The sequence below is a fragment of the Heterocephalus glaber genome, unplaced genomic scaffold, assembly GCF_053883595.1.
Source record: "Heterocephalus glaber isolate CG9 unplaced genomic scaffold, H.glaber_assembly_v1.0 deba00001118, whole genome shotgun sequence".
Classification (NCBI taxonomy): domain Eukaryota; kingdom Metazoa; phylum Chordata; class Mammalia; order Rodentia; family Bathyergidae; genus Heterocephalus; species Heterocephalus glaber.
In genome coordinates, this window is record NW_028258196.1 from 2421001 (window position 1) to 2434308 (window position 13308).

A 13308-nucleotide genomic window follows, 5' to 3' on the forward strand; every position below is an offset into this window, starting at 1 on the left:
TTTTAAATTCACATTTTGTGTACAGTTTAAACTAGGCTATTTAACAAGTCCCCAAACTAATAAAAGTACCCTCATCATTTATAACAGAAAATAAATACCTTAATTATTTTTATTTGCAATTTTTTAGACTCCAGACTTCTTAAACAAGAACAAAAATGTGTCCTAAAGAGGATGATCTTCTCAGCAAAGTCTCAATCAAGCAGTTTGCCAAATGCTTGCTCCAAGCTATTTTAATCTAATAATACTTTTTGAACAAGAATTACTATCACACGCAAAGATAGATTTTTAGAATAAAGTTCAGTGGTCTGTACCATGTGCTTTATCTAACTTTATCTCCTATTATGTATCAGGAATTTGAAGAACTGTAGGTTAGGGAAGATGTTACAAAAGTCTTGGCCAAAAGGGTTTCATTAGCTGTTTTGAAAGACACAGATTTTTTTCCTGAAAATATGTGGAATTAAAATAATACAACAAGTCAGATGTGGTGGCTTTCACATGTAATCCCAACTGCTCAGGAGGCAGGGAGATCACAAGTTCAAGGCCAGCCTGGGCTACATAGCAAGGCCCTGTCTCAAAATTTATAATAATAATAACAATAATAATAATCAGACATAAATCCTACTGAGTCCATTTGTACACACTTTCATGGCCAGAACCTTCAGAACTAAAAGTAATAAAGAGAGGTTGGCTCAGAGTCCTGTGTAGAGAACACAAGAGCATGAAAAGCTATGATTCCTCTTATAACAAGGACAGAGAGAAGAAAGCAACCACATCGCAGTGAGCCTGTGCCCACTTAACTTCAGCCAAGTAAAGTCAGATATAGAAAATATGTGCACCTGAGCACTGAGGAGGAGCCTTCCAGGCCACGGCTCACAGCGCTGAGGAGCAAAGCCACCCCCAGCACTGAGAAGTTGAGCCTCGCAGGTGCCAGCAGCACACACCCCTCTCCCCTCACTCCCTCCACCCAGTTGAAATGAGAAGATACATTAAAAAGTCTCAAAACCAGACTTCTAGATGACCTAAAGGAACACCAAAGGGAAACAAGATGAAACAATCTGATACTCAGCAACCTGGACTCCGTGAACTGGCAATGAAAAACGATCTGGAAAAAATGAAATCAGAAATAATTTCTAAGACAACAGCAGAGGTTGTATTCATATTGTAAGACATGAATAATAAATCTAGAGAGGATACAGATAAACAAAAATAGAGGAACTGAGGAACATGATGGAATCTCAACATAGGAAACAAATGGAATCCATAAAACAGATGCAAACAGATTTCAATGAGATTAAAAACTCCATTGAAAGGTTACCCAGCACAAAGATAAGACTGCAATTAGTGAGCAGAAAAACAAAAATTTCTCTAAAATACGAAGAGACCATGAGAAATCAATCCAGCAGCTGCTAGACACTGCAAAGAAGAATAACATAAGACTGACTGGAGTCAATGAAGAAAGAGGAGAGAGTGCAGATGACATGAAAAAAACTGTTCACAGAAGTGATGGCAGAAAACTTCCCAAGGAGAGGAAAAGAACTTGACATACAGACAAGGGAGGCATATAGGACTCCAAATAGCCTTGATCAAAAAAATCTACACATAGTCAATAATAGTTAAAGATTCCAGAAACCCAACAGAAGAAAAAAATTCTACAAGCAGTTAGAGAAAAGAAACAAATCACATACAAAGGAAAGCCCATCAGAATCACAGCAGACTTCTCAATACAAACACTCAAGACAAGAAGACCTTGGAGTGACATATTTCAAGCTCTAAAGGAAAACATCCTCCAACCCAGATTGATGAACCCTGCAAAACTATCTTGCAAAATTGATGGAGAAATAAAATACTTTCATAACATAGAGCACCTCAGGAACTTCATGAATACCAAACCAGCACTCCAGAATCTTAGACAATATCTTAGGAAGACAACGAGAATCACAACCTCAGAAAGCCCAAAAGAATGAATCCATCTGGCACGACAAATAATTAAACGCAAAGAGGAAGAATCCAACAAAAAGAAAAAGTCATGACAATGATAATACCTATCAGTTATAACCATCAATGTTAATGGTCTCAATTCACCAATCAAAAGAAATAGACTGGCAGAATGGGTCAGGAAGCAAGATCCAACAAGATGCTGCATACAAGAAACACACTTAATTCAAAAAGAAACTCATAGACTAAAAGTTAAAGGGTGGAAAACAATACTCCATGTGACAGGAACCAGAAAAAAAATCCTCTTTGAAGATCAACTGGATTTCAAACCAACACTGATTAAGAGAGAAAAAGAAGGACACTACATCCTTGTAAAGGGAACAATCCAAGAGGAAGAGATGACAATCATAAACATATATGCACCAAACACTAGTGTACCCAACTATATAAAACAAATACTAATGCACATGAAAAATCAAATAAGCACTAACACAATAGTAGTGGAGGACCTCAATACTCCACCCACACAAATAGATAGATCAACCAGACAAAAAATAAGCAACAAAACACTAGAACTCAAAAAAACTCTTGAACAAATGAACTTAACAGATATTTACAGAGTTCCACCCCACAAAATCAGAATACACATTCTTTTCAGCTGCACACAGGTCATTCTCCAAAATAGACCACATACTCGCTCATAGAAGATGTTTAAGTAAGGGCACAGGAATTGAAGTTATCCCCTGTATATTATCAGACCATAGAGCAATAACATTGGAGATCAATAGCAAAAGAAACCACAAGAATTTCATAAAAACATGGAATTTGAACAACACACTTCTGAATAACCAGTGGGTCACAGAGGAAATTAAAGAAGAAATCAGACAGTTCCCACAATCAAATGACAATGACAATACAACATATCGGAATCTGTGGGACACAATGAAAGCAGTCTTACAAGGGAAATTCATAGCAGTGAATACTCATATTAGGGAAACAGAGCAAGCCCAATGAAACAACCTGATGCTGAACCTCAAGCTTCTAGAAAAAGAAGAGCAGGATAAACCCAAAGCTCATACAAGGGAGGAAATTATAAAGATCAGAGGAGAAATCAATGCAATGGAGACTAATAGGATGATACAAAAAATCAATGAAGCCAAGAGTTGGTTCTTCAAAAGAATAAACAAAATTGACAAATCCTTAGCCAACCTTGTCAGAAAAAGGAAAGAAAAGGCCCAAATCCATGCAATTAGGAATGATAAGGATGAAATTACAATGGACCCAGCAGAAATCCAGAGGATCATCAATACCAACTTTGAGAACCTATATGCCAATAAGATGGAAAACACAGAAGAAATGGACAGATTCCTAGATACATATGAATTACCAAAGTTGAACAAAGAAGACCTAAAAATTCTAAACAATCCAATATCAATCAATGAAATTGAAAACGTAATGAAAAACTTACCAACTAAGAAAAGCCCAAGTCCTGATGGCTTCACTGCTGAATTCTACAAGACATTTAGAGAGGAACTACTGTCCCTACTGTTTAAACTCTTCAATGAAATTGAAAGGGAAGCAATACTCCCAGATTCATTCCTGGAAACAAGCATCACCTTGGTCCCCAAAGCAGAGAAAGATCCAACCAAAAAAGAGAACTATAGGCCAACCTCACTAATGAACACAGGTGCAAAAATCCTTAAAAAGATACTAGCAAATGGAATGCAGAAGGTCATCAAGAAGATCACACACCCTGACCAAGTGGGATTCATCCCAGGGATTCAGGGATGGTTCAATATACACAAACCAATTAATGTAATACACTATATCAATAAAGCCAAAGACAAAAACCATGGGATCATCTCAATAGATGCAGAAAAACATTGGACAAAATCCAACATCCATTTATGATAAAAACCCTATAAAAAATTGGAATAGATTGTCTCTACCTCAAGCTGATAAAAGCCATCTATGAAAAACCAACAGCCAGTATCATATTAAATGGTCAAAAGCTGAACTCCTTCACACTATAAGCACGATCAAGACAAAGGTGTCCACTATCAGCACTCCTGTTCAATATACTCTTGGAAACATTAGCCATGGCAATTAGACAAGAAAAAGAAATAAAAAGAATAAAGATAGGAAATAAAGAAGTCAAATTGTCATTATGTGCAGATGACATGATACTCTATATAGAAGACCTCAAGAACTCCACCAAAAGTCTTCTAGACTTAATAACAAAATTCAATAAAGTAGCTGGATACAAAGTCAAAACACAAATATCAATAGCTTTCCTCTACACGAACAACAGACTCACTGAAACAGAAATAGGGTAAACAATTCCTTTCACAATAGCATCCAAAAAACTGAAATACCTAGGAATCAACCTAACAAAAGAAATCAAAGACCTCTTCTCTGAAAACTATAGCACTCTGAAAAGAGAGACTGAAAACAATATCATACAATGGAATGACATCCTTTGCTCCTGGGTAGGAAGCATCAACATAATGAAAATGGCCATACTTCCAAAATTGTTATATAGATTCAATGCAATCCTAATTGAAATTCCAGGACCTTAAGAAAGCAGTCCAAAAATTCATTTGGAACAAGAAGAGACCCAGAATAGCAAAAGCAATTCTAGGTAACAGAGACATGGCAGGGGGTATCACAATCCCCTACCTGAAACTATACTACAAAGCTACTGTGATAAAAACAGCATGGTACTGGCAAAGAAACAGACCTGAAAACCAGTGGAACAGATTAGAAGATGCAGAAACAACTCCAGACATACTTAGCCACCTCATCTTCAACAAAGGAACCAAACACCCTCATTGGAGGAAAGATAGCCTCTTTAATAAACGGTGCCAGAAAAATTGGGTTTCAACTTACCAAAGATTAAAACTAGACCTATATCTCTCACCATGCACTAAACTAAAATCAAAATGGATTAAAGATCTAAATATTAAAACAGAAAAGCTGAACCAGTTGGAACAGGGGTTAGGTAGAACTCCTGAAGACATTGGTGTAAGAAAAGATTTTATGAAAAAAATCTCAGTTGCTTGTGAATTAGCACAAACAATCAACAAATGGAATCTCTTCATAGTAAAACGCTTCTGCACAGCAAGAGAAACCACCAACAGAGTGAAGAGACAACCCATAATGTGGGAAAACATTTTCACCTGCTGTTTCTCAGACAAAGGTCTACTATCTCGAATCTATAAAGAACTTAAAAAAAATCAGACCTCCCAAATTTAAAGACCCAACACAAAAATGGGCATCTGAAATGAACAGGCATTTCTTACACAAGGAAGTAGAAATAGCAAATAAACATGAAAAAATGTTCAACATCACTGGTCATTTGAGAGATGCAAATGAAAACAAAGCTGAGATTCCACTGCACCCCAGAAAGAATGGCTGCCATCATGAAATCAACCAATAACAAATGCTGGCGGGACTGTGGGGAAAGAGGAACCCTGCTCCACTGCTCGTGGGAGTATCGACTGGTGCAACCACTATGGAAATCAGTATGGAGATACCTCAAAGAACCAGGACTGGAAGTCCCGTTTGACCAAGCTATTCCCCTGCTGAGTATCTTCCCCAAAGAATTAAAAGAATCCTACCACAGTGATATATGTGCACCCATGTTCATAGCAGCACAATTTGTAATAGCTAAAACTTGGAAGCAGCCCAATTGCCCATCAACTGAAGACTGGATAAAGAAAATGTGGTGTGTTTTTTTAAAATGGAGTACTACTCAGCCATAAAAATGAGAAATTAGAGACATCTATAGCTAAATGGATGCACATTGAAGTGATACTCTTAAGTGAAATAAATAGGACACACATGTGTAAATACTGAATAGTTTCTCTAGCATGAGAATCTGAAAGTGTAAATAAGGACTAAAAGGTATAATAGATAATGAAATAGGAAGAAAGGGGGCAAAGGGGAAGGGGAAGTGGGAGGCATAGGGTAAAGGAAAGAAGGGAAAGGAATTAATATGAGATAATGGGAACAAAGTCTTTGTAAATAGGGAGGAATGGAGGGGTTGAAGGGAGGGCAGGGGAATGGGGAAAAAATAAGAACCAAGAGAGATTATGTAAAGGTGCAAATTTCCAATGATGAATGTCATTATATTGTACACCTAAAATGTACTAACAAAATTAAGAAAAAAAAGAAAATATGTGCAACCAAAAATAATAAATGACACAAAAATACCAATTAGATTTAAGAGAGTTGATCCAAGCAAGTTTAATTAATTTAGATCACCACAGTGAAGTACCTGTCTTCCCAATATTTCTCACAATGCTAAGTATCCCCTACCCTTGTGGTAATTCAGCCTGTTTCATTTTTAAAACTTTAAATATCTGCTTTGAGGGCAAATGCAAAGATAGTAAAGTGTCCTCTAACCCCTCAGGGCACAGGAAGATGTCATTTCCCAATGGATGTTCCAGTTATGAAGATTTCTCCTTTTAACTGTGTTTTCATTTATATCATATAGAAGCATCTTGATGGAAGTGAACAGTCATAGACCATCAAATGCTTTAAAAAATCTAATGATGAAACACAGCTTGTTTATTCAAATACAACCACAACATTTTCACAAGCTTTTCCTTTTATTTATTCCTTTTAAGACAATCATGAGAAATAGTAGCAACAGAGAGGTAACAAAATAGCATGTAAACTATGATCCAGATTTTGTGTAAAATTAAGCATATAAAACATCATAAATACACAGAAAAAATTAGAAAAATATAGCTGAAATTGTTAACGCTGGTTATCTCTGGGAGTGGAATTGAGGTGATATTTATTTCTAATGCTTTCCTGCTTTTCTTCAATTCCATGCTGTCGTCACTGAGGGCCTCCAGAACCAGCCCTGTGCTGATGTTGATATGGCAACCATGCAAAATTTGACTTATTTTTCATATGCTAAGGGAGATAAGCTACTTGATGGTTGTCCATGACAACTGTCAAAAGCCCCAGAATCCACACAGCTCTGGGACCTGGGGCCTGGACACTCTGGCCACACCTCCAAACCTGACCTCATACTCCCACAGACTGCCGTGAGAAGGAGCTTCTGGGATTTGTTTTCAAGCAAAACAATATACTGACCCTTGGCTTTCATGCCAAATAATATGAAAGTCTCGTACTGATCTTTACAAACCAATCGGATCCTAGATAGTCACTCAAAGCTAGGATTCAACCAAAGTAACTGGAGATATTTGGAGGTTTTTTCAGATGTTTAACTTCTATTAAAGTTATTTCTTGGCACCTACTATTGAAAGTAACAGAATGAGCACATGCTTATAAACTTTGTAGAAAGTTAAAGCCACTGATACATTTTTGGCAGAATTGTTGTTTTTCTTAGGCCTGGACCTGCTGGAATAATAGCCAGTACCTTCATGAGGTGGGACACTGGCTTCCATGATATCTGAGGGCCCTCAGTCAGCCCGTGACCCTGGTTTCCTTTTCCATTGTCCCCACATCTAACCAGTCCCCAAGTCCTACCATTCACCATCTCCTCCTGGACACCTCCAGGATCCACCCCCACCCCCATAATTCTCTCCTGCACCTTGGTCGGAAAACGGTCATCTCTCACCTGCATTGTTTTGCCAGTCTTGACCTTGACTGGTGTCCCTAACTCCTAACACCAACCTTCCCATTTCAGTCTTCCTATGGCCTCTAGCCTGATCATATCACTTCTCAGCATGACACTCATGATTTCTAACTGGCCTCAGAATAAAGTCCCACTTCCTTGGCATGATCTGGAAGACTTCAGAATCAGTCCACTTCACACCACACATCCCCCAGTGCCCCATCCTCATGCCCGAGCAGAACCAGCACCCCACAGTGCTTAACTAACCCCTCTTTTTGACATGGCTCACTGCTAGAACATGCATCCCATTGTTTCCTGTACCTCACTAACCCATACTCACCCTGCCCAGCCTCACATTTGACGTTACCTGCTCTGGATAAACATTCCCAGTCTTCTTGTAAGAACGGATATTGCTTTTATGGATCTCATAGCAACGCTGGGATAAAATTATGCATTTACTCTCCCCCTTATGGCTCTCTAAATTCTTTCTGGTCATGGACTGTATGTATCTTGCTATTCTTGGTCTCCTACACCTCACACACTGTCCAACACATCAAAGGTATTCAATTAATACTGATTCAGAAAGAAACAATATGTTGACCGGCTCAAGGTTTAACAAAGATAGAATCTCCAGCCATCCTCAGATCCCCTGGACTCAGACCTCTGGGTGTTGTTATTGTTGTTTTGAACTTTTTGTGGTGCTGGGGATCAAACTCAGACCTAATGCATGCTAGGCAAACACTCTACCACTCTACACTCTACCAGTGAGCTACACCTGTAGTCCCAGACCTTTGGAATTTTATTGGTTCAATTACAAGACTATTTTGAACTTTTCCTCCTTTATCTCTTACATGAAAAAGGAAATAAGGATGATTTTGTTGTCATTTCCTAGAAGAACCACCCCCCATTTCCTTCCTTCCTTTCGTGTTTCTCTTTATCCTGTAAGCACATAATAGAAACAGGTTAATTAATAGGAAGTTAGACATACTTATTACTCCAAACAGGATATTCCCATTGCATTTATATCACAGTGGCTTACAAAATAAATGCAGACTTTTTTCTCTCCACGTAGAAATTAAGCAACAGAATTATTTTTCCAGCCATGTTGACTGCCAAGGTTTATAATTACTAGAGTTAACATAATTAGATGTCTCTTAGCCCATATCCAGCTTATGAGCCTAACAGCTACCCCAAAAAGGAGATGTTTGTCTTATGAGGGAACTAAATGTACAAATATGGGACTTTTATTAAGTCAATCCCATCATTTTGTTTTCGAATTATTTCCCATTCCTAGACGTTTACATTCAGTCATTAGAAGTCTGTGTAATTACGGAAGATGTTTAAGTGTGTCTCAGCTCATTTAAAGTAAGCACGCACCTTTCATCTCCTCATTCATCCTGGGCTTCAATTCCTTCCCAACTATGTATATTCATTCCACCTATTTATTGCAGGGTAATTTTCTTTGGTGGAAAAGATGGAAGCAAATAGATTTTTGTAGCTTTATGGTGCCTTTACTTGCTAATGATCTTGCTTACTGCATTCTCCTCTTTGCTTATCTTTATAACATTTTTAAGTATGATCATTCAGAATTTGGCCTCCTGTAGCACATTCTAGGGCAGTGGTGGCAAACCTATGACACATGTCCCACGCTGGGCTGTTTATCATCACTGAAAGCTCTAAAAGGTTCACCATCAACTGTTCTTAGGTTTTGGGCCATTTTTACATTTGTCTTGTATTATTGTTTTCCTTCCATCTTCATCTACCCGTATTTCTTTCTTTATTACCATCCTTCACATAACGGAAAAAGGACAGCTTGCTTTCTTCAACTGTAATCCTGCCTTTACAGATTTCTCTGAGGTCATAACAAAGCCTGTCTTTTTAAAAGCCACATGGCTATAAACTCACACCCAATAATATATCTTGTTTTCCAATGCTGCTTTTTGGCAGCTGGTAGGAACATTGATTATTCATATGCACAGAAATCACAATGCCTGTGGGTGATTTGATTCTTCCTCCCTGAGTTATGGCTGTAATTCTAAATGAGGTGTTTCATTTGGGCTTGCACAGGAAGGAGAGACAGAGAGAGGCGAGCATTGGGCTTTCAGAATGCTTTACACTGCTCCATATTATTTTCATCTTCATATTTTGACTTTTAAGTTTTAGCTTTAAAAACTGATGAAATGAAAGCTGGGAGTCTAGCTCAGTGGTAGAGCAATTGTCCAGCAGGCATGAGACCTTGGGCTCTATCCCAGCACCACAAAAAGTTAATAAAATAAAATCATGCAATGAAGAGCCAGCTTTGTTTGACTATACTAAAACCACTTCAAAGGTACTCTGAAACTTTGCTTTAAACATTTCCTCACAACGTTTTTGAGCAAGATACAAGATCCAGGTAATTTAAGAAAGCATTTCTGGAAAACTGCAGTGAGACAGTTGATGAACTTCAGCCAAGGCTGAGGCATTACTAAGGGAATCTGCTACCCTGGGATCCTAATTAACTCCAAATGCTGCGTATAAATTAAGCTAGCAGCTTCTTAAAGAAGCAGTTTACAGAAGAGAATAACTTTAAAAGACTTAAAAGGAAAACATTGTCTTCTGATCATAGAAAAGGACATCAGGGCATAGAAGAAACCCTTTCTCTCCATCCCAGCCTTCCATTCCTTTCTAATAGCTTCCACCTTTCTTTCATTTTCCTTTCTCCACTATGGCAGGTGTGATTCACTGGATATCAGGACCAGGGAAAGGGCCTCTTCCCACAAGGTCTTGCTTGGCTTTGTCTTTTTTTCCTTCCCCTCACCCTGCTTCCTTCTTTCTTTCTCCTTTTATCTTTCTTTCTTTCTAACAACACAGCAAGAGATCTGGCCTCTTAAGCTCACAATACAATGTTGTTAACTATAGGTGCTATGTTGTACAGCAGACCTCTAGAATTCATCTTGCAAAATTGTAACTTTAGACCAATTGACCCATTCCTTCCCACTCCCCACCAACACACACGCACACACACACACACACATACACTCACTTCTGTTCCTGGCAACCTGCATTTTAAGCTCTTTCTTTTTTTCTTGGTACCGGGGATCAAACTCAGGACCAGGCAGGCGCTATTGCCGCTGAGCTACATCCCTGGCCCATTTTACCTCTTTCTATGAGTTTATTTTATTAGATACCTCAGAGGATTGGAACCCTGCAGCACTCATCTTTGTGTGATTAGCTTCCTAGCATCCTGTCCTCTAACCTCACACCTACTGTCACAATGACAAGATTTCCTAAGACTGAATGACAGTCTAATTTATGTGCACAGAACCTTTTCTTCATCCAGATGTTTAAATGGGTTTGTACAGAAACCTACTATGATCTAAGTACACTCTTTCCCTTTAACAGACACGTGTCCCCTGAAAGGGTGCAGAGACATTTCTGCTCAGCCCTAAATCCAAGATGTGCCCTCCCCACAGCTCGCTGGAGGAATGAAAACGTGCCTGTTATTTGTGACTTTATTATACTACAGAGTGCAGAGTCGAGCTACTAGCCCTGACCTAGTGAAGGCTACAGAAGGTCCATTCCAAGCATCAGGGCTATCAGCATCTCTCCCGGTTTGCCAGATTTTTGCACTTATTGTTTGTTCTCTGCACACAGCTTGTCAAGAATGCAGACAGTAATGGCACCTGGCTCCCACTTCCTCCCGACTGGAGGAGTACTTACAGCCAAAGGTTGCTCTTAGACAATGAAAGAGTCCCCTGTGTAATATCAAGGTGTCTCTACTCATGAAATTACACACCACTTATGAGTGTCCTGGTTCTGAATTCCATGTTTAAAATCTGACCTTGAGCTTATTTGCCAACCACTAAGTACAGAGATTTTCATTTGTCTATCAATTTTGCACACGCTTGCATGCTTCTCTGGGCAAAAAGAGTTAAAATTACTTAATGAAAACATTCTTGTGATCCAGCCATCACTCAAGAATGGGTTGTAGGAAGTTTTCCCTATTGGTTCCCTACAGGTGATGGTTTAGTTTATGTATAAGAGAGAAATTAGTGCAGCATCATTCACCATTTAACAAAGGCAGAAGCTCCTATCAAATGCTCCTTCACCAAGCAGCTACTTCTTTAGAACTTTGATTTTAAAGAAGGACTCTGAAATGTCACTGCTTCCTCCAGATACCCAGAAAAAGCCCTGAACTGAAGACAGGGAATGTGGTTTTATATCCCAGGGAGATCTATATTGTTTCTCCCTTGGTATAACTTTGGATAACCGTTTCCCATCTCTTCTTCAGTTCCAATTTCAGTCAAATGGGAAATAGAAATATATGTCCCACCTCACCCCATAGCTATGAGAAAGCTCTGTTTGACTTCCCTGAACACAGCAGCACAGGCAATAATAAACACAATGAATTCTCCATAGTAACAGTAGTCTCAGGAACCTTTATCTTGCCATGGAAATAAGCCAGGCCTCTATCGCAAAACTCAACTAACTACAAGTCCAAAAGGCCCAGATTCGAATAGGGTACCTGAATGCCCTACTTGGTACCAGGCAGGGACTCACATATCAGGATCTAGCACAGTCCCTGTGCCCGGAGTGGATGCCTAGAGAGAGGCTAGCTTTCCATGAGCTCTGCTGTGCACTAGGACTCTGGCCACTGAGCCTCCTCCTGCCACAGAAGGCATTTTTCCTAATCATTCCAAAAAAGGACAAATGGTGGCTCACTTCTTCCATAGACAAGAAAAACAGATGTGGAGAAGCAATATTCTAAATTACTCGTGTGGCGGTCACACAAGCTGAGAGCCAAACAGCAGAGATAAATGCTCTGGGAGCTTGCTCACCCTCATCTTGATTTCTTCCTCATTTCTTCTTGCGAAAGTCAGATGGCACACAAAAAGAATACCTTTTCATGATAAATATAAGACTCTATGGATAGACCTGATGGACATAATCATACATTCTATTTAAGAGAGCAAGCACATTATTAAGAGTCATTTAATGTATTGTTTCTAGTGCACTTCTTTCCTTGCCAAGACAGAGAATATGACAGAAGGTGAAAATAATAAAAGTAGGAGACTGAAGTATATAGAGAGATACACAGAAATCTACAGATAGCAATGCTAATGTGCTGAGAGCTCTTGACAAAAAAAATTTCATTCCAAGTAGATGCTGATTTTAATGCAAATGCAAGATGTACCACGGCCCACAAGCCTACAATTTCAAGTAGATAGAGTGTGATTATGAGAAGTTACTCTTTGTTAAAATTTCTATTTCAAAGTCAAGCATGCCTGGCGGCAACAATCATTACGCTTAATTCAGGTGATCCAAACCATGGAAAACTACAAAATATTTACTCTACGTCATCCCACTACTTTTACTGAACAACATGTGTGCTGTGTTTATAAACTGCAGCCCGTGATGATGGGAAATTCACTACAGCAAACCAAATACCGTGTGTTACATTTAGTTTACAGCATGCCTTTTCTGCTCAGAACAAGAAAAATCTACTATCCAGCAGATACTAGGACTGACAGCCTTGTAGCAGCAGTGTGGCATGATATTGTTGTTGTTGTTGTTTTGCCTCAAAATAAAAATAAAATAATAACATCATTGACTATCCTAATGAAACCAAAGTCCAATTCAAAATTCATCTTCAGAGCTGTCGGCTAAGAGCATTACTCGATCTTGCATGCTGCTGAATTCTCTCTGTTAAAAAGAGAAAACAGAAAAACATTAAATTCTTTCTCTTGCAGAACCAAGCTGGGGAACAGCCACTTTAAAGAGCACAGTAACAAACACCCAAC

At 38.8% G+C, this 13308-nt stretch overlaps 1 protein-coding gene across 4 annotated transcripts in view; it reads right to left on the bottom strand.

Annotated features, from left to right (window-relative positions):
- Positions 1-6529: 6529 nt before the first annotated feature.
- The window catches only part of Armh4 (armadillo like helical domain containing 4), a 186041-nt gene continuing 179262 nt past the window's right edge, over positions 6530-13308 (bottom strand). For all 4 annotated transcript variants that reach the window (XM_021249211.2, XM_004871096.3, XM_087210145.1 and 1 more), the window contains one exon: positions 6530-13210. In XM_021249211.2, coding sequence (XP_021104870.2) covers positions 13145-13210 — 66 coding nt within the window. In that variant the 3' untranslated portion in view covers positions 6530-13144. The remainder of the gene's footprint in view (positions 13211-13308) is intronic.